This window comes from Falco rusticolus, chromosome 8 (assembly GCF_015220075.1).
Source record: "Falco rusticolus isolate bFalRus1 chromosome 8, bFalRus1.pri, whole genome shotgun sequence".
NCBI classification, from domain to species: domain Eukaryota; kingdom Metazoa; phylum Chordata; class Aves; order Falconiformes; family Falconidae; genus Falco; species Falco rusticolus.
Genome location: NC_051194.1, coordinates 60,371,978 through 60,396,170, shown reverse-complemented (window position 1 = coordinate 60,396,170; position 24,193 = coordinate 60,371,978). Strand labels below are relative to the sequence as shown.

At 37.8% G+C, this 24,193-nt stretch overlaps 1 protein-coding gene across 5 annotated transcripts in view; it reads right to left on the bottom strand.

Annotated features, from left to right (window-relative positions):
• The window catches only part of GULP1 (GULP PTB domain containing engulfment adaptor 1), a 162,838-nt gene that overhangs the window by 5,015 nt on the left and 133,630 nt on the right, over positions 1-24,193 (bottom strand). For 2 of the 5 annotated variants that reach the window (XM_037398259.1, XM_037398260.1), the window contains 3 exons: positions 14,568-14,792; positions 11,557-11,695; positions 4,539-4,633 (listed from right to left, as the gene is read on the bottom strand). In XM_037398259.1, the coding sequence (XP_037254156.1) occupies positions 4,539-4,633; positions 11,557-11,695; positions 14,568-14,792 (459 nt within the window). Of the gene's footprint in view, positions 1-2,622; positions 2,634-4,538; positions 4,634-11,556; positions 11,696-14,567; positions 14,793-24,193 lie in introns of all 5 variants that reach the window. The other 3 variants (XM_037398261.1, XM_037398263.1, XM_037398262.1) reach the window with 3 other exon arrangements.

Sequence of the window (24,193 nt, the reverse complement as noted above, 5' to 3'; positions counted from 1 at the left end):
CATGAACATTTAAGTGGAGGCCAAGTGTGTAGGAGTATAAACTAAAGAAAACTGTACTGTCTCAACCAATATTCCCCTTCAATTAAATGCAGCCCTCAAAAGGTGGTGGGGGGAAAAAATTCAGAACGCCCTCGTCCAGCAGACTCTCTTTGGCAAAGTGACTGCAACCAAATTTCCAAAGATCAGAAAAGCATGAACATCAGATCTCCCACAGCCACCTCCATTCTCCACCCCTCGAGTTTCACAAACTCCAAATTCTTAAATAACTTCTGGAATCTCCAAAACTATGCTTTGGCAAATATATAATTAAAAATAATTCCCATCAGCTGTAGTCAAGCAAGCCATAGGAAGACAAGGTTTTAAGAAAAGTTTCTCCTTTACATCCCGACGCAGTTGTACTGTGATTAATGCACATAGCAGAGTAAGTATCCTATGCTGTCATCATAGCAATGCAGACCACTTGGAGCTTTATGTGCACATTCAGGAATACAGTTGATATACAAACCTGAACTGCATATGTCTCTCAAGTCTTACAGCTCCTATTTGAAGCTGCTGTATGATTCTTAAGAGTATTTATCATACAGCATATACCTACTTTTGACTCTCTATTCCAAAACCAAGCATTTGCAGCTGTAATAATAATGAAGTCAGTTGGAATGATGGAGCAGATTATAAATCATGATTTGCTTTTATATCTTTTTCTAATAAGCTTAATTAATGTGTTATGCAGAATACTTTTTTTTTAATGACATATAGTCAGCACTTGGCATACATTGCATACTATATATATGAAAAGTGCATCATTAATTTTAATACACAGCATTTAAAATATTTTGCTCTGTGGAATTTAGACGTTTCAGCTTTGAATAATGTGTTCTTAGCATTGCACATTGCCTGTTCATTAAAAACCATGTGCGCTATGGCTTCCTGTGCTCTAAAGCTTCAGGAAACGGTAACTCCTCAGGTGGTTGGAAAATCTCTCAAACCTGCTGATTTTCAGGGAATGCAGAAAAAAGCCATCCCCTGGTAATGGACAGCAGTGGGAACAGAAGGGGCTATGAAGTATGCATCTATATGGTGTTTTGCTTCTGTGTTCATATCCCCATGATGACAGCATGACTTTTTCACCTTCAAGGTCATTAAAATTGAACAACTTAGTAATTCAGAAAAACAGTGGTATTGTACTAAAGGATATGACTGGTCTCTTAAGATATCAGCAAAGATTGTTTCCAGTAGAAAAAGTAAGCCCAAGACAACTCCCACTTTTTTTGTGTCTACGATAATAATACGTGAGCTACACTGGTTAAAAACAGTAAACAGAAAAAGACAAATTAGTTTAATTTTATCAGGAGATAAATTTGCACAAGTCAACCCGACGGCTCTGAGGTTATCTCACTGATCACAGTGACTTCACTCAATGAGTGTAAGCCAGCACAAACCCAACGATAAATTTACACATCCTTGAGCAGATAGTTTAGCGGGCTGAGCATAACTTCTTTCAGATGGAAGGATGTCAAACCTACTGGTTGCTTCAGGGCATGCAGGGAGAACGGCTCGCAGCTCCTGGAAGCTTTGTGTTATTAACTACCTTGAGATTTTAATAAATTATAGCAGCTGTTGCTGGTATGATTCATGATCCAGGGAAACTTCCCCTCACTGCAAGATTTCTGAGAAAATAGACAAGATCCATTTTATTAATGCCTGGATACAGTCAAAATAGAGAAGATGAAAATATGTTTCAGCGTAAGGGTGGGGGGAAACAGGAGGTTGGACAGCCATCAGAGAGAGGCCTAAGCTATAAAAGTCACATCTCGGCACATGTGTGAGTTTTGAGCTCTCCAAAAACGTCAGCAGAGATTGGACTGAGAAATTGAATAGAAAGTGCTTAGGAGTGAAATCTGGATCCTTGTTAAAGTTCAAACATAAGAGTGTTTATAGATGGGTTTGTGAACAACTTACCTTTCTCTGTTTAATGGTCACATATTTACTGAAACTCAGGCTGCACTTTCATAACCTGAAGACAACGGATTCCTTCATTTGTATCCAGATAGAAGCCTGCCTTTTTCTTTCATCTTTCTCAGCATTACATTTCCAAAAGTACGTCACATTTCTGTGATTTTACCTTTTGCAGCCTCCATTTCACTTTCCTTCCTAAAGGCTGCGTATCTAACAACTGCTGACTCCTAGCCCAGCTAGGCCCTGCTCGTTGCAAGTTTTTAAATAATTATTTCCAAATACAAACGCATTCACAAATGTGATTGTACTAACTTAAAAATCTACGCGTCAAAAGTTTTGCTTAAACCATTTCACTAATGACAAGCCAATAATGAAAACTGGAGATTTCACTAGGACACATGGAAAACAAACAGCAATAAAAAAGCTTAGTATCAGCAGCTAAGGCAGAGTAAAAAAACCTAAAATCCGCTGTGCCTACCTTAAAAATTGTAGGCCCTGAAAAATTAAAATGGCCCTGACCTACAGAGTTGTACATATAAAATATGAATTGTAAAATCTATATATGTGCACACATATACATAAAAAAAAAACCCCACCAGACATGAACAGATGCACACTTCAACTTTTAATGCTTTAAATACAGTTAGGAAAATATGATATACCAACCATCGCTGACGCTAGACACCCAGGAAAGCACAAGAAGATAAAAAAAAAAGATATTAGGAAAGACGTTTCAAACTGTATTTTGCACCAACCAACTAGTAAAATCACTGCACATAGCTTTTGCTTTTTTCTTTTTTTCCCCACACCGTCAGCTTTACATTTGTTCTGAGTGTGATTGTACACGAACAAGTTTTGTGCCTACATAAAGACCCACTAACTAACTTTCCGTGGAAACGCCAGGGTACGCTCAGACTGACATGCTAAACTCTCTAATTGTGCGAGTAGTTTACAAAGTGTTACAAAAAGTTGGAAAAAAACAAACCCTGGATGCGCAGGGGGGAATACCCGACCACAGCAACATTCTTTGCAGCAGGACACAGTAACGCATGAAGCGTTACGGGGTTTGTTACCGATAATTTGGCTGCCGCCTTACGTCAAGAGAGTACGAACAATGATATGGGCTTTTCATTTTTACGACTTCAAAAATCTTTGCTAAAGATTTCTACTGCTCCTTCTACTGATGTTTATGACATGATAGCACTTGCAGCCTTATATGCTAACAATGCACAATTTTGTCAAAACATTACCTGTAATAAGAACTCCTAGTGTGTGGCATTTAGGTATTTTCACAGGCTTCTTCCTAGTAGCCCCTGATGCCACATTAATTTTTTTTCCTAAAATAGGCTACAGATAGTGGAAACATTGATATGTATCAATGTGAGGTGCTAAAAGACTTGCTAATAATGTTATAGCATTTGTAAAACACAAGCATTTTTCCCAGAATTGTAAAGAAGCAGTTTTGGCTTTTAGCTGCTATCTGAAACTATATGGGCCAGAGCACAGGTAACCCAAAATCTAAATTTCTCACTTCACCGTGAGTGGAGTTTGCCACTGACACCATCCTAAACTGACACAGAAAAGAAAATTTCACAATGAACATTAAATTTACTTAAGAAAATTAAATGGTATTTAAAACTTATTTCAGCCATTTTGAAATATTTCTGCTGCTCCCCAGGCAGAAGAGGGGGGTGGAAGGAGCCCGAGAGCTAGCGTCTCGGACTTTGTGGGCTCCTGAGATTCATGAGGGCTGGAAGCCCTGGAAAGACTTTCTGCTGAGGAGCCAGGATCCTAGAAATTCAAGTTCCCAGTATTTTCAGCCTCCTGTTTTGCTGGCAGGCTGCTGAAAAAAACCCAGATAAGGAAGCTGGCAAGCAACTAGCATTTCGGAAAGTCTGACTGAAGAGAGCGTTTTCTTCCAAAATTTGAAGGCTTTCTCCTAGAACTGCTTCAAAATTGGGTCAATAACTGAACAGATACTGTCGAGTGTTTCAGAATCAACAAACGTTTTCTGATGAAAACACATCAGTGCAGAATTCTTGAACCAATTCTCACCAGTCTAATTGCCCCAGAGTGCCACAGCCATGGCCGGTTGGTTTTAAAGGCAGCGGACAATTGCCATGGCCCCTTTGGCATGGTCTTTGCCTCTGCCAGTGCTATGAAGAAACCAGACTGATGGCACAGAGGGGAAGATGGGGGTATACTGGGATGGTGGTGATTGCTGGAAGTGAAGAGTAACCAGATCGGTGTATCTGCCAGGGCTCCCACCTCAGCTCTCTGCTTAGCTCGCTCAGTCCCTTCCCAGGCAGGAGTAGCAGCACCCCTTTTGGTTACACTGCTGAGAAACCCTAAGGTAGCCCAGGTGGCCCCTATTAATACCACGTGTAAGGATCTGCAGGCAAATTCAAACTCCAACTCAAAGACTGTGAGAGATACTTACAAAAAGGAATAGTCAGAAACGTGTTTCTTTCTATGTATTTGCTTGTGCAGTCTGGAATACATTTTCCGAATACTGTAAAAGTGTATTTCACGAACAGTCATACAGCCATTGAAAACTGCTTAATTGATAACTCAGTATTTACCTGCATCTCATCTAGCTTGGACTGAATGTCTGGAGGGAAATCTCCTGCTCCACAGCTAAAAGGGTCAAAAGGTTCTGCTCCAAAAAGGTCTCTCTCTGGAACAACAAAAAAGTGAGTCACTGAGAGCAAAGGTATGGGCTATGACATTAGCGCTTTGAGAAAGGCAGCTTACATCTCCTTACAAGCTGAGTAATAGCACCTCTAGATATGCAACTGATTAACCACAACTTTTAACATCCAAATTTGAAAGCCAGGTCTTGGTTAGTTTTATAAAGTTTAATACTCAAATATCTTTTCCAAGAACATCATTAACTTCTGTTTAAGCCTCTCTTCAGTTTGCACTAATGCCTGCGCCTTCTAGAGGAACTTTAGGGATCCGACGAGAAGATGATGCAACGTGTAGAGGGCATCTCCTACTGAAGAGCGCTCCAGAATCCACATGTACAAGTAGTTTCATAAATGAGTAGGGAACACCCGGACATCAGTTGTCAAATTTCTTCTCAACAGTATATTCAGAAAGATATTTTTGCCAACAAATGAGCCGTCATGTTCCCTGTCTGCCACTCCTCACCATTAGGATAAGGACATCTTCACATGGACAAGCAACTACTCTTACCCATGGAAGACAAGGCCTTCATTTGACAGGGTTCCTCAATGCACAGCTGGTAGTAACTAAAACTAATTGTCAGGGGTTTAAAATCTCGTATATGATCAACTCAAAAAAGAAAGAATGAAAAAAGCATTGGACCATGAAAGGTCACTTATCCTAAAATTCCACTAAATCTGTGTCCATAAATAGGACGATTGCAAATTGATCTCTATGAATGCCACAGTTTCTCACTTTTTCTTAACCGCAGTATGCTTTCTAATGGTCAGGGGTTCTTTTCCTTCGTTTCTTTTTTGTTCGGATAAGAAACACCTCCAAAACTTTTATTTTCCTTATTAGAACAGTGTAATGCTAGCTCTTCACATCTGACAGAGGAAATCTTATGGGTTGGGTTTTTTTAGGTTGGTGCTTTTTTTTTTTTCTCTCCTACTCGACAATGGAAATTTTTTTCCCCCTCTCCATGTAACACTGCCATCTATATAGATTTTTTCTATCTCACATTGTGTTGAACTAACGCAGTAAGAAAATCATTGTGCTAACCCAACCCCACCACACTGACAGCAAAATTTACAGAATCAAGTTAATACAGTCTTTTCATTGGTGGAGGGAAAATTAAAACTATATCCGACCTCCTAACTTTCATGGTTGTTCCGCAAGAAAACCTGGTAAGCATACTACCTACCTTAAAACAACGTTAGTTTAGGAGCATGAGAGTAAAAGGGGCCATTAGTAACTTTGAAATGACTAGCTAGATTGCTGGTTAAGCACAAAATTTTACACTTAACATCCACGATACGGAAGCTGACAGCTGACTACCTGACACAAAATCTCTGTTGCAGTGTTATGATGTCTTCTTCATTTTGGCATCCTTGGAGCCACAATTTTAGACCTGTACTTGTCTAGGCTCTTCAACTTTTATTGTGCAGGTCAGTCGTCGTGGGTTTTGACCCCACAATTAAGTGTTATCAGGCTGCACAACAGGCATTTTAAACAATTAGCAGCTACCAGCATTCACTCCCATAATAAAAGTAAGAACCAAGCAGGAACTTGATTAATTACATATTGCAAAAAGTGTGACTAAACAGCTACAGACTGTCACATGGGACCAGGAGATGGCCCACATCAGAAAGCCTTATTCCAAAAAGCCCACTTGAGCCAAATAATAACAATAATAACAACAACAACAATAACAATAATAATAATAATAAATAATAATAATAATGATAATCATCATCTAGTATTTCCTGGCAAAGGCAGACCACCTGCATGTAAAAGACATTATAACTAGGATAATCTAATGTAAAAATTAGGATCAACCTCCTCCCTTGTCTCTTGGCACAGCCAAAATGGGTCTGTTCCAGTATAACCAGTGTCCTCACATGCTTTCAGGCTCTTACAAAGCAACCTTCAGATGTGCAGCAGCTTCGACTTTCAGTCTAACCTCTACTGAGCAAAAAGTAATTATGCTTCATTATGTAGGTCTGCTTTTTTTTGTTTTTCTCTTCCTTCAGAGGTTCTTTTTACCCTTAAAAGGAGCTGACAGTTTTCTGTGTGGTCAGACAGCTAAAAGCAGACAGCTTCAACACCAAGCCTTAGCAAAAATTCAAGGCATGTATTTAGGAAAAAAAACCAGTAAAGAATACAACTCTTGCACTTCTTAGTACTGGAATATGACTTACCACTGGTTTTGAAAGCAAGTATTTAGTACACTATTATGGATATTATCTCATTCATGCCTTATTATTAGGTTTTTATTAATGACAGCACTTCCGAGCTCATTAGCAGGAGAATGGCAGAAGCTTTAGCTCCTTCAATGTCACCTGCCTTCAGGTGAAGGATTACTTCATTTATATTGTCATTCAAGGCAGACTTAAAATTAACCAGAATGTAATTTGTTCAAGTGACAGAATGAAATTCAAAACAGAGAAATACTTCCTAGCTGAGTTTCTATGAAAAACTATTATTTTAGGAACTGTCTCCATTACAACTTGCTAACCATTTCAGTAAACCAGCTGAAAAAGTCCCTAGTACAAGTGTGTTTCTGCATTTAAAATTTGTGTGTTATATGAGAGACTGCACTCTAAGAGTCGGGAAGGGATGAAGTTCAATGAAACATTTTCAATAGCATCATCAGTATTTCTCGTTTGAACAGAAGCTGAAAAACATGTGAAAACTGGATGAATACTAAAATTTAGTCACTGCAGAGCTGCACTATTGCATGGGATCTCCACATGCTTATCTGCTAGTGTTCACTCCGCTGTTCACAGGGGGGGCTCCTTTTTAGCAGAGATGGCGTAAATCAGTGCTTTTTTATTTCAGGGTAGAGTATTTGCATGAAGATTAACTATAACTAAAGAATATCTTGCCTGGCAGACTCCCCAGATAATTGCAGCATAGACAGGCATTTCTTTCTCCAATACACAGCAACCAGTAGCCTTTGAAAATGAGCCTTTCAAACAGCATACATAATTTTCTTTGCTTTTCCTTTCTGGATGGAAATAAATTCACAGCTTGGGAAATCGACCAACAAATTCAAACCTCATGAAACGCTGATGTATTACATCCGCAACTCAAACCACAGAGTGACACGAACAGGTAATAAATTTGTGTTTCTGTGACCTAGCTGACATTCAGGACAAGAAACACCTAGCACTGGAGGGCAGCAACCTGCACTCTGTAATAAACTCAAAGCTAGCAACTACTAAACAAAACTACAAATACTTGGCTTCTCTGCTGCATTTTGCATCTTCTTTACCTTAGCTATCCTCCAGGCACAGAGTTATGCATATATATGCTTTCCCCAGATGTCCTGGAGCAGCTGTGATGACAAATACAAATTAATCACGCTGAAGGCAAGAAAATATTTGGAATAAACTGAGGTAGTGAAGTCCAGGAAGCCTTTCCCTTAGCTGCAGGGTACTCAATATTTTTTTTTTTCTTTTGGAATTATTACAGCATAAAAAATTGTTCCGCCATTATTATGGTAACATACTCTTAAGTATCTCTGGAAAGATAGCATCTGGGAACAGATTTCTGCATCTGCCAGTTGTGACCTTGGATTGTTCAAGATGCATTTGAGTGAAATATGTGTTGCACAATTCGATAATGTTCCTCTCCAGTTCTTTTCTGAGATATGACAATAATGCTGTGCCAGAAAGAAACATATAAATTAATTCCTCATTTAATTAATTAAAATTAAGAAATTAAATCTGTCCTTTAAGATAACTCACAGAAATTTGCAATTTCTGACTCTACAAGGAAGAAGTGGCAGCACAGCCTTTAACACTGCATTTTGGGTTGCACTGGCTGTGCATTGGTCAATTATTCGATTAAGCAATTACTACACTGGGCTGCAATGCTGACGTTTAGCCTGCAAGCTGGTCACTGCAAACCTAGTGTTAAAAAAAACATTTCCCAGCAGAATTTTGAGAGGAAATACAATTCTGGAAAAGGCTTTTGTTTTTGAAAGCATCCGGGGCTTTTTTTTTTTTTTTGCAATTATTACCTAAAAAGACACCATATACTTGTCCAATCTGCAACTTTCTGCCCCCAAATCACACATTTTTTCTCCTTTTAAATAGGTAAAAGTAACCTATTTGCTATCACTGGTATACCTAGAAGTGAGCAGATATTTACTGAGAAGCCACACTGGTATATTGCTGAGTAAGAACTCAAAATTTCAAGAATCTTCTTCCTTTTTTAAAGCTTAAATACTTTGGAGATAATTACCTTTCCGAAAAGAGATTAGTGTTGCAACCTTCCAGTGCTGGGTTTCTTGAACTCTGTACTGCAAGCAAAAAGTATTATTTATAGCCCCCAAATTTTTATTGAGGAAACTACCCAAAAGAGAGCTGGCACGAAAAATTCTAACTCTAGGCATTTCCCTTTATGAAAAGATGAACTTTGTCCTAGCGCCAGTTATCACCTATGAAGCTCTTGGTCTCAAAGGAATCTGAAGTGTTTGCTGTTGTTACTGGTTTCCTGCAAATGCGACTTGTCTGTCTAGTGAGGTGTTATTCCTGGGTGGTTTGTCAAATGAGGAAGATGAACTTTGGCTTTTAAATGCCCATTTTGCTTGAGCAGCCCAAGCGCCATCCCTAGGTAACAGGCAGATAAACCTCATCGAGGAATGGAGCAACTGAGGGTGACACTAGCAAACAGATGGCACAGCCCTCTCTTTCTCCTTCTTTACTACTGAACGGGATAAAGGTGAAAGTTATAAAAATCATAAAATCCAATAAAATAACTCTGCAATTTCATCAAATGATGGGGAAAAAACCACAAACCACTCCAGTGCAGTCACAAAGGAAGTAGGGATAAGAACATGAAAAGACCTCAAAAATGGGAGACTCCAAACATCAGCTCCTCTTGGTTGCCACCTAACTTGTATTCAAGAAAGAAACACCAGCTTGCATGTACTGGCAGCAATAACATCATCTAATACAATGTATTATTGTACATTATTATAATAATGTAACATTACACAGCTTGAACAAGGCTCTTACGGGATCTGAACTTTCTCATCTAAGACAGTAAGGCCTTGTTCGATTACAAAATACTCCTCTTGTTTCAGATTACACTTTTGAAATATGCCACAGTGTGCTATTAGCTGATGAATCCAACAATTTTCAGCATTTAAAGTGCCATGACATAGACTGAAAGAGCAGGGATCAAAAGTATAAAGACTATGATGTATTTCTGTAATGTCCCTCTGAAGCACGGCACATGGAGGAGCACGGAGAACAAGCAGACACTGACTGGCATGCCTCTCAGCTGCATCATCTTCTGTGAATGCAAATGAATGAAGGGCAGAAAAAACAACTATTTTCAACAGTATATATCACTGAATAAACAACTTACAGTATCTTCTATATTATAAAAACCACTGATTAAACAATTCCAGAACATACATAGCTGGAATTCTCAAGACCACTCAGCATTAAGTGCTGACTCCCACAAGATTTCTAGCCACAATTTCAACAGAACCAAAGTAGGAGAATAGATGATTATGATTATTATTATTAATAATAATAATAAATAATAATAATAAAAATAATTTCACCCTGTAATACAAGTTATGATTTTTGAAGCTGGATATGCATATTGAAATAAATTTTTTGGCACTGTCTCTATTGTCAGAGAAACAAATTTGAAAACACAATAGGAGTTCTTGGGGAGGGTGAATTATTTTTTGTTATTCGTTACAAAGCCATAAAAGTTCTTTTAATAGAACCGTTCTATTCTAATATTCTGTTAGAGTATTCTGATATTCTTTTAAGTTATTTAAGAATAGTTAATACTAAGTATTCTTAAAAGAATAGTTTTAAACTCTGTTAATATACCCTTTGAGAAAGCCATAGAAATTAATCTAAATTAATTTAAATCTTCTCTGAAAAAAGAACAGATTTTTTAAATTGAATCAATATAGCCTTGACGTTTACTTTCTCTGTAGAGGGCGACAGTCATTCTAAGCAATGGAACCGAAAGGGGCATAGGATATACTCTTGGGGAAGACATTCACCGGCTTAAGTCTTAGAATGCCTTTTTCTAATTGTGCGCAGCTCTCATCCATACCTGAAAATTCTACATACCAGCAGCATTCCCCAAGACATGCAGAAACTCTTCAAATATGGTTTAATATGGTGGCAGGCAGTAACACTACTGTTCCTTATCCATACTAAAACAGGCACCAGAAGTAGAAGGTACCATGCGCAGTCTGATATTTCCACCACCTCTAACACTGCTCGTGTACGTTCCGCTCTCCTCTCCACCAAAGGATTTCCAAAGCTTTTTAAAATACTTGGTCGACTCCTAAAAGATTTCCAGTGAAGCCAAGAACCTTACCCCTAGCTGCTTTTGCACCCTTAGAAAATAAAATTGTTATTGCTAATCATCTTTTGAAGATCTTTTAGGAGCGGTTTCAGTGATATGAAAAGTAGTATTCAAAATCGCATTCCGAGACAGTTTACATCTTGAGGGATTTTCTGCTGCTCTCCCTACTGCATCACCATCACCATACTTACTGCACCTGCTGCCTTCCCCAGAAATGTAGGCTTTAGATGCTACAACTGTGGCTTGGCAAGGAAAGAGATAACAAGAAGTAAAAGTATTTCTTGAAGTAAGTATAAAAAACAATACTGTAAAAGAAAAGCCAAGTTAAAATCCCCAACCAAATTCCTTCAAACTGTTTATATAACCGTTTCAGCAAGTAAATAACTTTGTTTATAATGTAACCTGGCAGCAACATCAATGACTTTGGGAAGATGGTATAAAAATGAAATGGCATTATTGAATGTGATTTACAAAAACTGCATTTGGCTTTTCACGCAAAATGTACGTAAATCTTTAAAGATGCTTTATTTAAAAAAATAGAATGTAAACAAAAATTAGGTCAGTTGTTACAAAACTTACTGATCTCTGTAGATCTACTGGGTACTGGAGGAGGCTGTGTACCATTGCGAGTAGGTGTTGATGACTGAGGGGATATGGGAGAAAAGGGAACCATATCAAAGATGTCAGTGGAGGGTGATTTGGGTGTCACACTGCCTGCCTACAATAAGGACAATAAATATTAGGGCAATATTTCACACAAAAAAGATCACAATACCGAATTCTTCAGCATGCAGATAAGAGCCACATTTGAAAAAAAAAAAAAAGTTAAAAATAACCATCAGCATGCAAAAACCAGCTCCTGACACCAAGCAAATGGCATTTGCAGTTCAGAGTCTGAGTCATGCTAAAACTCTCCAATACCGAACCAGCATTGTCATTGTCCCATTTTCAGTCCATCTGGTACAGCCAGAAATGTATCACCATTAAACCTGAAAAAGCTGGTGATGCGCAGTTCTCTATTGCAGACACACAAACACAGATGTTCACAAGACTAATTTAAGATAATGCTGCAGCAACAATATGCTGTGCTCTGGGGTGCACAGAACGAGAAGCTAAAGTTAAGAGATACAATCCCAATATTTCTGTTTACTAATTCTTCCTTAAGTGATCACTTACTTGACAACCTAAAAAACCTGGTGTCATCAAAGCTTCAAATGTATTTTTTCACCTGTAACAACCTAGACATGCAATACACTGAATATTACATCCAAAATAAAACTCTCATCATTGAACGTGAAACAGAAAATATTTCATTAGTAAGGCCCAGGAATTTGGAGGAGTTAAAATACTGGATAAGGAAAGAAGCCCCAAACCCAACAACTACTATGGTTCTACAACCATATTTATTTTTTAATAATTCATCCTCCTGCCACCAGTCCACTGCTTAGGACACAAACGAAGCACGGTCAAGTCGGAATAAACTGAACACTAAAGACAGATGATGAAATAGGTTAAAACTGAGACCGATAAGCCAAAGGCAAAATATATATATGCAAAACTAGCTTGCATGCTAATGTTACTACTTAGTCAACAGAAAAAGCCCTGCATTCTGTGTATTAGATAGATTATAGAGCCAGGCACAGGGAAAGCCTGCTACTGTTAAATAAGACTCACTTTGACCAAAATATTCATACGAAAAATCTTAAGCACAAGTTAAGTTAGTCACATGGATACTTTCAGCCAGAATACATGAATATGACAACCTGGCAAGCCGGTAGTTTTTAGCACTACTGGTCCCTGGGAGTTTCATAGAGCTACACCTTATTTTGGAATGCTCCTTTCTTTAGTGCCTCTGCTGCAGCCACGGAAGCTGCCCCCTGACAGCACACGCCACAGATTTCTAAAGCAAGTCTATGGGTAGCCCTGATCTACCTCTGCTTCTCCCTGGAGGCTGCTGTGGCTGCCAAGAAGGAAAATGTATTGATCCACAGTCCTCCACTGTGCCTCCACTCACCGTTCAAGGAGAAAACCAGACGCTGAAATCCTACATTTCCTATTTATTAGGTGTTTTGAATTCATATGTTAAGTTTGGATTAAGAGAGATCTAGAACTGTTCAGTACCTCAATAAAACTGGAATGCTTCTGCCTAGGTATACTGATGTATATCAAGGGAGGAAAAGAAAAAAGAAAAAAAAAATCCATTTAACATGCCACATTTTCCCCCCGCCTATTTTTTTAGAAAATATATTCTTTCAGTCATGTTATTCTCTGGCAAGACCACAACTAAATTAACTTCATAAAATAACTGCTTTTTAAGGTTTTTACACACAGAGAACTCTTACTAACCTCAACGTGATTTAGTTTTGCCATTTCACAGATCACCTGTTGTGTAAAGGTTTCAGCACACAGTGTTCAGACACAACAGGCTCTCCTCCCTGCGTTCACCGACCAGGCATTAACCTCCCGGCACCGTTGTGCACAGGCAGGGCACCAGCATCATTTAAGTCCGGGAGGCTGCTGGATGTCATCTGCTCCCACTCAAAGCAGGATAATGGATGTCCTTGACCCAAAGCAATTGTAATGAATCTCGTATCCCTTTCTTCATACAAACAAAACTCTCCCCGATTGTAGATCGGTTTTTGTCTGCATCGGGAAGGTGGCATCAGGTTTAACAGGGGTCATATATTAACCTACATTTCCCATCAACACTGACGGATACTCCTAGGATATCTTGGAGACAGTAAATGCTAACGTAGATTCTCCTTACTTGCTACATGTTCATGGCTACCTACAGAAGCTAGATAAACAACCAGTGTTTATGTTTAGACTTAAATGAGTCTTTTAGGCAAAAAAAGTAACCCCCAACTCACAGTGCCATTTCCTTTCTCTATGCCATTTTGTTGAAGTTGCTGGCCATTTTGATACCACTGATAATAGCCAGTTTAAATAAAACCACAGTTATTTTAGGAAATGTACATTTTTAATACATATGAGCACAAGAAGCATTTTTATTTAGTGAACGCATGCAGAAAGCTAGGATGTTTGCCAAATGCAGCCAAATGTTACTTGCAAATGGAAGAAAAGTTGAAAGTATAAGCATATCAATATGAAAAAGCAGGCACTATGCCCGTTTCGTATTTAAGAATAATCTTTAACCTTCATTTTGCACAGTTTTTATAAAGTATGCTAAAAGGTCTGTAATGGCTGATTGCTTTTCTATTAATTCATGGGGGGGGAAGCCCTTGAAGTCGGACCTTTAGAATAGTTTTGAATAACTATTCTTAATATAAAGAATTTTAACAGAAGATTGACAGATAACACAGAGGTAATTAATGGACTATTTTAAACATCTTGAGAAAAGAATAATTTATGTTTTGGGGGTGGGAGAGAAAAAGCTATGTAGAGATACGAGTAAATCTTTACAAATTCCGTATTTTAAGAGTATCCCTACAGAATCTCAGATAAATCTACTCTGTGCTTTAACCACTGTACAAAATGTGCATTTTTAATACAAGTTAATCCACAACAGAGAACAAAAGAAAGCCAAAAAAAAAAAGAAAAAAGGAAAAGCTTTTGCACAGCAGGATTACACGAGGTCTTGGGCAGCTGTATTCACTGGTTGGCTTTGGAAGACCACTTTTTGAAGGTGGTGGTATTAACAATCCAGGTGGTAGTCTAGAGTCAGGAGAACTCCTAGGAGTAAGCGTAATGGAAGAGATATCTAAACAAGGAGGTGAATCCTCATTGTTACACCAGAAAAAAGTAGAGGGTCTTTGAAACATATGTTCATCATTATCACACTTTATGTGCAGCAGCTGAAAAGGAATCACAGAAAAGAGAAAACATTCTGAGGAACAGAACGTGGTAATGCCAGGGAAAGAAGAAAAAGAAAAACATTTCATACTTCAAAAAAGTTTGTCAGCAACTTGCTGTTCAGTGCTATAGTTACAAGGTACAGAACGTGAAAATATTTTAAAACAAAATCTAAAACCATATCACAATAAGTAGTAACCCAATATTAACTTGAATGAAGATGACTTGCTCCTTGATAATTACAGCAAATAAAATGATGACAGGCATCTTTTAGAAAGCAGGTATGTCAGATGCACTGACTAATGTCCAAATCCACCAACATATCAGCAGTATCTCATAGCTGCACATGTAAATTAGCAGCTAAGAACACATCTGGGGAGAAGAATTACTCTGGGGTTAAAGTACAGGTCAGAATTTTCTTTCTCCAAACCAGGAAACACCTACCATTTTTACCCCACCAATATTTAACGAACACTTAATTGTTTCACTAAAATCTTCTTACAATAGAAGCTCACAGTGCACAAATGGTAACATTTACATTAATACTAGAGTTTGTTTCATTTCCCTATCTACAGAACTTGAGAACCTAAACATTTAAGCACAATAATACCCTTCTGCCATCTTTTCTGTGTGGATGAATAACTAATTGAACGTCGTATTTTCAGCAGGTATTTCAAAAGCTGAGCCTCGTTGTTGCAAAGCAAAGGAATCCTCTTGTCCCTACAACAGCAGCACAGGATGGAGGATGGGATAAAACTTTGCTGCTAAGGAAATAAAAATGTTGAGGGTTGTAAGATTCTCTGGATCTCTTAGCAAATCCACAAAACAGCTTTGACCAGAGGCAAATGAGCAATATCCACACCAGAATACAGATGGTAAGAGCATTCACCTAAGACGACAAAGCGGTAACTGCAAGGCTCTGGTCTGAATTAGGCAGACAAGAACCTGGAGTTAACTGCCCCATATGACTGGGGAGTATTTGACTGTATATTCCAGCAAGATTCATTGTGTACCAAAAGCAAAGCTGAAAGCTTTGTCCACTTTAATAATAAAAATACCACCTTAACTTTTTGTCCAAATGGGAACTATCTGCAACCCTGAAAGGTTTCAAAAGAAACAGATCCTGTCTAGGTGAAATTAGAAACAAAGAGCCTTTGGGACTGATCCTGGAAAGAAAAGCAAAAAGGAAATGTCTTTAAATATTTGATTTAAGAAACATGTCCAACAGTCTTTCTGCTGGGGCCAAGCTGTAATTCCTACCTCAAAATCTGAGGAAAAGAGCTTTGGACAGTTAAAACAAGGCTTTAGAGGACAGATTCATCTCCGAGTCTTAACAGAAGAGATTGAGCACTTGTGCAGACAGTTCTTCTTGGCCAGAGCCAAAAGGTTATACACTGAGAAGGCAGGAACTGGATCTGTGTTGTAGGTATTTTGCCTCAAAACCCCTCACACTTGCCCAGACTGAAGCAGTGGTAGATACACACAGCAAAAATGTTCAAGTCTGCTTTTACTCTCATACAGCGTTACACAATCAATATGACATGATTATTTCATTGTAAGTTTGCATAACTGCAGTATGTAGGATTTAATTATTTTTAACCATTTTTTCAGAGTTATGTAGAAAACAAAACATTTCAAATACTTCAAAAACAGATTCTTAGTTCCTTTCTTCACTTTCTTTACAGACAAGCCAGGTTAAGGGTACAGGTATTGAAATTTAGCAGCAAAGTCATACTTACGAGAACACCAACAAACACCACAAAACTCTATTTGGAATTTTCAATTCATAAGGAAAAAAATAAATAAAGGTGTTATCATGATTGCAAAGAATTCATCTGTTGCTCAGCTGGCATTGTGAAACAGAGGGTTTGGAATGGTAACCAATAAACGTGAAAGCAAAAAACTACAAGACTTAGAATTTTCATTATTATTTCAGGAGTATCATTGGACTACAGGTAGAAAACTTAAAATGCTACCGTGTATTTACTACTATGTAAGATCTGCTGTTACATATATATATATATATATGGAAAAACAAGATGTCATAATAGTAAACACTGGCAGGTAGTAAATACAAATGGTCAAAATAAGGAAGTAAAATATCTCCCTGAAATGCAAAACAGCAAAGAAAAAGTAGTTTCCATAAGAAACCATGTATGACACATGAAAAACTATAAAGAAAGTAAAATGTATATAGGATGCAAAGCAGCAAAACTAGAAGTGTGAAGAACATGCATCAAATACAGACAATTAAAGGTTTCAATACAGAAACAGAGTATACTGTATTTGTATCATTCTAGCCCTGAACATGGAGCATCACGTAACTGATAAGCAATAACCTTGGGATATTTCTCACCATACAGGGTGTTAGGCTTCATATGACAGTTTGGGGAATATCTTGTCAATAATAAATTTTGACTAGTAGTTCTTCCTTTGCTTCACCACTGTTTGGTGGAGAAATGTTCCCTCAGACCCAACCTAAACCTCCCCTGGCACAACTCGAGGCCGTTTCCCCTTGTCCTGCCGCTCGTTCCCGGGGAGAAGGGACTGAATCCCACCTCGCTCCAGACACGCTCCGGCCCCTCCGCGTCCCCCCTGACGTGAGGGGCCCGAAGCTGCCCCCAGGGCTGGGCTGCGGGGATTGCCCGGGGGCTTTCCCAAGGCAGGAAATATCACCGGATCCAGAAAATGCAGAAGAAAGGAGAAGGGAACAGACTCTTACTCTAAAGAATACAACCTAAGAAGGATGTAACTTCTGAAATCTAATATCCTTACACCAAATACAATTATAAAGGAAGAAAATGTAGTACAAATATATTAAATGTATAAAATTCAATTCTATGTGGCAATTGTATTTTGTCTGAGCTTCCCATTCAGCGTAACACCGAACATGTAGCACTGCTTAGGTTGATATATTACTTTCTAATTGGGGCTCCATTTCATTACCACAAGAACACAACACAAAATTATTCTTAATGAAATTAACATACTAGTTTAGTGGACCTGGTCTCTCTTATGTTTAGATGTTATGTGCCTTTCAAAGGATTTATTTTTGACTCATTCTACCCAGCGTGATGCTGAAGATGCACTGTTTGGCTGCATCACGCTAGAAAATGCAGCACGACTGAGTGTTTGCTAATCAAGAAACCATTTCAAATTTGTTTGTTTTTACCATGCGTCTCAAGACATTGACTGCAATCTGTGTCATACGCCCATAGGAATCACCTGAGTGTATTAATGAATTAGAAAATGTTTTTCTTCCCTGGAACAGTAAAGTGGGTAATATACAGAACAGTCACAGTGGGAAACTGCAAGGAATGGTTCAGGGAACTGTGAGTGACCTTGACTTGGAAATCACGCAGTTAGTTACAAACCCACTGATTACCTGAGATTTGGGGCTACTAAAGTTATATTAATTTACTAATTCCTGAAATACTGTATAAGCATTAGCAGTTTCATGAATTAATTGCCACATCTTTGGTTCATTTACTACTTTTTCAGTACCATGAAATACGACAAAGGGAATTTCAATTTATTTTTTTTAATATCACAAACAATTTTATACCCTGATGAAGAAGCGTTCACTGAACTGAGGGCAGGATAGTAGAAAATTGAAGGAGCAGAAGACAGGCGAAGAAAAAACAGGTGCATTTTCCCACTGGCACTCTTAATGGAAACATGAATCAAGTGATATGCCTAAACACATTCCAAAACTGTTTTTTGGAAATATGTATATGGTTCCACAGTCTATCCTGGGGTTTTCTCATGAGCATGTTAAAGCTGTTTAATGAGGATAATAGATGCAGGTAGCCTATGCTTCTCAGACACAATTAAAGAACTTTAAAAAAGGGTCTAATCAGTCAGGATCTTTAATGCTCCACTTAAAAATAGCAATTTTTTGCAACACTGCCATGACAGGAATATGCATTACACACTACGTTTTGACAATACTTAGGGTGAATGGAAGAGCACTGTTCCTTTTGGGACTGTTTCTCCCAGTATCTTTTCCTGCTGCCTTTCAATTCTGCTTCTCTCTCTCAAGTTATTTTCCTGATTATTCCTGTTTTTTTCTAACTTCCGAGTCATGAAGTTGTCACAGCTTCCTTCTCCACCTTAAACACGTGGCTCAAAGAGAAAACCTTAAGGCCATGTTGCTAAACTCTAGACAAGCCCAAAACAGATTAGAAATCTCTCTTATCTCATCGGAGGATCCTTAGTGACCTACAAGGGTTTACTCTTTGATTGACTATAAGCACTGAGGATGCTAACTGTAAGTGCTAATCCACACAAAGGTTGCTTTAGGCAACAATAGCAACATAAACAGCCAAAAAAAACCCCAACCAACGCCATGTGAAACAGTGCTTCCAGGGATGCACTGAGCTGGCGGCTGGATTTATACATAGCAACAGCAGCAGCCGAAGTCTTAATTGTGATAGATACTTGCGTAGCAGCATCATAAGCAAACAACAAAATGAAAATCAGATTGTCCTCCTATAACCAAGACCAAATGCAAAAAAGACCAGTGACTAATGTAGTGCCAAGCCACTAAAACAGATGCAAAGTAAACAGCACAGATATAAAAGTAATGGAAACTTCCGCTGTACGTGCAAGGGAGTGAGAGACAAAAGAAACACCCCATGCCAGCACTGCCCATGGCACATGTAAGCACAGCTATGAAGGCGAACTCCTCTAAGGAAACTCCTGGTTTGGTAAAATATGTCCTTGACAGGTCCCTTCCGGAAATGAAAAAAAATGTGACAGTTTCTATTGCACAACACTTCTGCGCTGGCAAATACGGACATTTTAGGGACTAACTTCTTAAAGTTTTAGCACGACTAGCATACTAAAAAACATCAACCCAAAGTAGAAAAAATGATCACTAAGCAGTTTATTATTTACTGAATGTGCTGAACAAATTTAAATGTGAATAGTTACAACACCCTAAGAGAAAAAGTGTGCAGAAGATGGCTAATTTGACGTTCAACTTTCACAATGCATTTTATGTGAAAGTACTGAACTACACAATCTAGTTTTCTTTTTCTCATTTCCAGCTATGATCTCATGGCTTTTAATGGCTTCTTTTATGGGTTCAGAACGAAATTTTATTTTTCCCACACAGTTTATGAACTGATAGGAAAAGTACCTAAATTAGATTGATGTTGATTTGGCCATATGGCTAGATGTGTAACAGCCGCAGGAAAAATTTCATACTGATACTAATAACCAAGCAACAGGATAATTTTGACAGCAAATGTATCCCTCAAAAGCAGAAGCCTGCTGCTGTCAGTGCTTTGCACCTCCTTACACAATGCAAAAATATGAAGGATAGGTAATCGCATTATTCATGCATATAGTTTGCACCCATTTCAGTCTGCCAGTATTTTAAAATAAATCCTCAAATAAACCCTTACATGGCCTGCAAAAAATTTGCAATACAAGTAAGAATCAGGAAAGCAGTTTTAGATTAGATTCTGCTTCGTATTTCCCAAACAAGCCTATAACTTGCACTATTTATAAAATGAAGAGAGAAAAGTCATCCCTAATTTTTTTTTATTATTATCCTTTTCAATTTTCATGGAATGGATTTTTTTTTTTAATAGAGCTATTGAGGGCTTGCAATAAACACCCTAATACCCCAATTCATTACTATCGCCTAAAAAAGAATTTAATTAAAAGAATTCATAACAGATGTTTCAGCTGGAAAATATTCCCTCAATATGTGAAATTATTGATCACCCAAACTATTTTTCATCCTGTGCTTAAAACGAAGCTTCAGTTTGCAATTCACTGCTTGTGTTTTCTTCTCTTAGTTAGACCACTGATGGATTTTGGGTAAGTCATCACATTCTTTGTAAACATTTTGATGTCAGAGATCAGAAAATTAAGATACTTTAGCACTATATTTTGCAAATAAAGTGTTCTCCTTTACTACCCATGAGTTCAACACGTGAACACCTGACCGACTCCTTTTAGAGAAGTAAATCTGTCAGTAAAGTCACATATGGCAGTCCAGCTTGGTATGTCTAATTGGTTCTTGAGCATCACATATAAAGTACCATCTTTGATGAACTACAGATAAAGTATTTTTAAAAATTTTGAGAGCAAAAGAGGATCTGAATTTTAAGTCTTGATAGTATCACATATGATCCTGAGTATGAATTCCAGTAAAGGGCTTTATGACTGTCTTCATATTTAGTTAGCAAGCCTATTTTAAATGACAACAAGAAGTTAGAGACGTTTATTTTAAATGACACTGTGGATGTATCTACTTGGAACTGAAGCATGCTAAGACTAGATATTTTTTTTTTTAAATGTGCAATGAGTTAAACATTTAAAATTATATACATATTAAGTTATCCATCCACAGTTTAAAGATGCTCTCGGATTCTATCGTCTTCCTGATACTGAAGTGAAAACAGGAGATGCAATTTGGTCCTGTTCATGGGAAAATAGTCTAGGAATCAGAAGACCTGAGTTTCGGGTTCACTGCCAGAAAAAGCAAAAATGGCTTTTTTTTAAAAAATCCACAAATAATAATAAAAAAAAACCAGCAACAAAAAACCACAACAGCGTCAAGAGTCGGTGAAATAATATAAAGAGAACTGAACTTCAAATTTCTGAAGGTATTTTCTACTGACTTCATCAGCTTCAAAGAAAGAAGCAGGAGCAAAGAAATGATAGACTGGCACTGCATACAAATGCTGCCGTCGCTTCTCAGTTACTGACAAGTGGGAAAGACGTTCTGTCCTAGATCAGTATTTTAACAAATAAAGCATGACAGTAAGATTACTTGGTGTCTGTAACAGCACTATTTCACACTGACGGTGCAATAAATACTAAAACCCCTAAGTCTTCTTTCCTGGGGAAGGAAAATACACTCCCATTGCCAGCCTGAAACTATGCCTGCTTGGACCGCATGGCTCGTGGTCCCCCTTCCATAGGGGATGGGGACTGAAGAAGAGGATGATGCAGCACACAACATGATTTCAATGTTTATGTTTGCCATGTACTGTGAACTGTCATCACAGGCCCTAGCAACATCTTCTGCTTCTTTAAGTATATAGATGTTTAACCAAGTTGCTAGTGTTGACTTCTGAAGTGCTGAATCAATTGCTATTACCAAGCGTTGCTGTGACGATGCATTACTCGCTACAGGAAGAGCACAGCCAACAACCATTAAGAGAGGAAAGCTGTTCCAGCATACCTGGCAAACGCTAAGAAAGCACAAGCAGCATGCAAACAACCAAATACAAAAAGGAAAGTGAAGGTACAAAACTCCAAGGTACTATTTAAGCATGAACAGAAGTAACTTTAGAACCACCTGTAGTCGGGCTCCTGAAACTGAACATTTCTTTACAAATTACCGTAATGCCAGTTAATGGCACATGCACTTTTGTCATATTAGGTATCAAGTATCAGGGCTTAAACCTTCCGTTGATCATTAAATGACCCCTCCCTAGACCTCAGCACACAGAATAACATCAAACTGGACTGATGGATATGGAGTCATAGCTGTATCAAATTAACTCAATACAAATACATCAAATCACTTGTTATGTCTAAAAAAGCTTCAGAAAGCTCTCGTACAGCACTGGCATCTCTTCATAATTCAATAGCATAGATATGAGAGCTGTGAGAAGACCTAAAATTTATAGTTTAATAAATCTGTTTTACAACATGAGAATGACTATGTTATGTTCACGGCACGTAACACAAAGAATATCTGCAGGGAAGCAAGTTTCCCCCCATCTAACCAGAAGGGCTTAGAAAGCGACTCAAATGAGATCCTGTTCCCCATGATGGATATTCTGCTTTATCTATGTAAGGTATTTCATGACAGTATTTAACAAATGCCATCAGCAGATTTAAAAATTTTAGTCTGACAAAATGATCGCAAGATAGAACTGCTATTTTTCTTTCCTAACTTGGAAGGCATAGAGCAGTAGCAGTACAGAATTTTTATTTTTAACATTTTTAACAATATGGTACTTAAGTGTTTTAAATTTAAATTCAGAAGAAAAAATATTTTTTTTTTTTCAAACTAAAATGATCTTTTTCATCACAAATTACGTGGAAGCAGGCAAATATTCTTTGCACCACTTCTGCTTTTTTCTATTAGGAGCTGAGGCTTTGCAAAGTCATACTTGAAATGATAGTTGATTTGAATTAAATCAGGCAACTGATTGTCTTATGAATTGTTTGTCACTTCCTTCATTCATACGTACTTGTTGCTCATGTAGTAAAAGAAGAGATAGGTATCATCAAATCACATCCACTGCTGTTTGAGTCACTGTGACTTAGGATCCCTTTATCGAACTCAAACTGTCTTAAAAATACCTATGCTTCCTGCTCCCTGCACAGAAGTCACTTTGTAACCTCACTATTCCACTCCTTAATTTATTTTCTAGACTAATTGTTGCATTTTTCTGTACTTACTCCTACACGAGCCCAGTTAAGAGCTCACCTTTACAACGCCTGCAGTCTAGTTTAAAACAGACCTACCTGAATGATGTCTCTCCATAGAGGTACAGAAGTTATGGTCCCAGATCTGAGAGACACCTCCCTAAAAATGTGTTTGTGTTGTTTTATTTGTTGGCTGCACAAGTGATCAAAGAATCACCCAAGAGGAAAGTGGCTTAATCCCAACTCCTGCTTGAAGCAGGTTCCAGTCAGCTGAAGCTGCTGAGAACTATGTCCAGGGAAGTTCTGAATATCTCCAGAATCACAGATAGTTCCAGCCTCTCCGGGCAGCCTGTTCCAGTATTCACCATTTATATAAATCTACTTGGTGACAGAATCAATTTAGATATTAAATAGGCTGCTAGGTGGCAAGCATTTGTGACAGGGAATGCTTGGGGGGGGTTCTTTTTAAAGATTAAGGATTTGAAGATTAAGCAATAAAAATATATGTGAAAACTAATAGCTAGTAGTGATTTCTTAAAATTAATTAATAATTAATATGAATTATTACCAATATCATATAATTCTGTTGTCACACAAGTGCTATTTAAACAATATACATATTAGTTGTACCAATAGTAATTAGCAACAAAACACCATCTAGGAAGAGAATTTACAAATGGCTGGCTAATTTACAAATGTAGGTCTTAACTCTTTAACAAGGAATGAGTCACCATTGTCTTAAAAAACCCAAAATAAACCACAAACTACAGAATTCAAATATATATTTAGATATTGTATGCATAAATAAAAACAAACTAGCTGCCACCCCAATCGAGGAAAACAAAAGATTAAAGAATTGACAAAATTGATTTTAAAACTAGCATTAAAGTTGATTACCTATCACTGCATGCCTTGTAAGTGGGAAGACATACATAATTTACAATTTTCCCTGTGGCAGCTACACAGTATTTATGATTTATGGTGCTCTCTCCTCTAAATA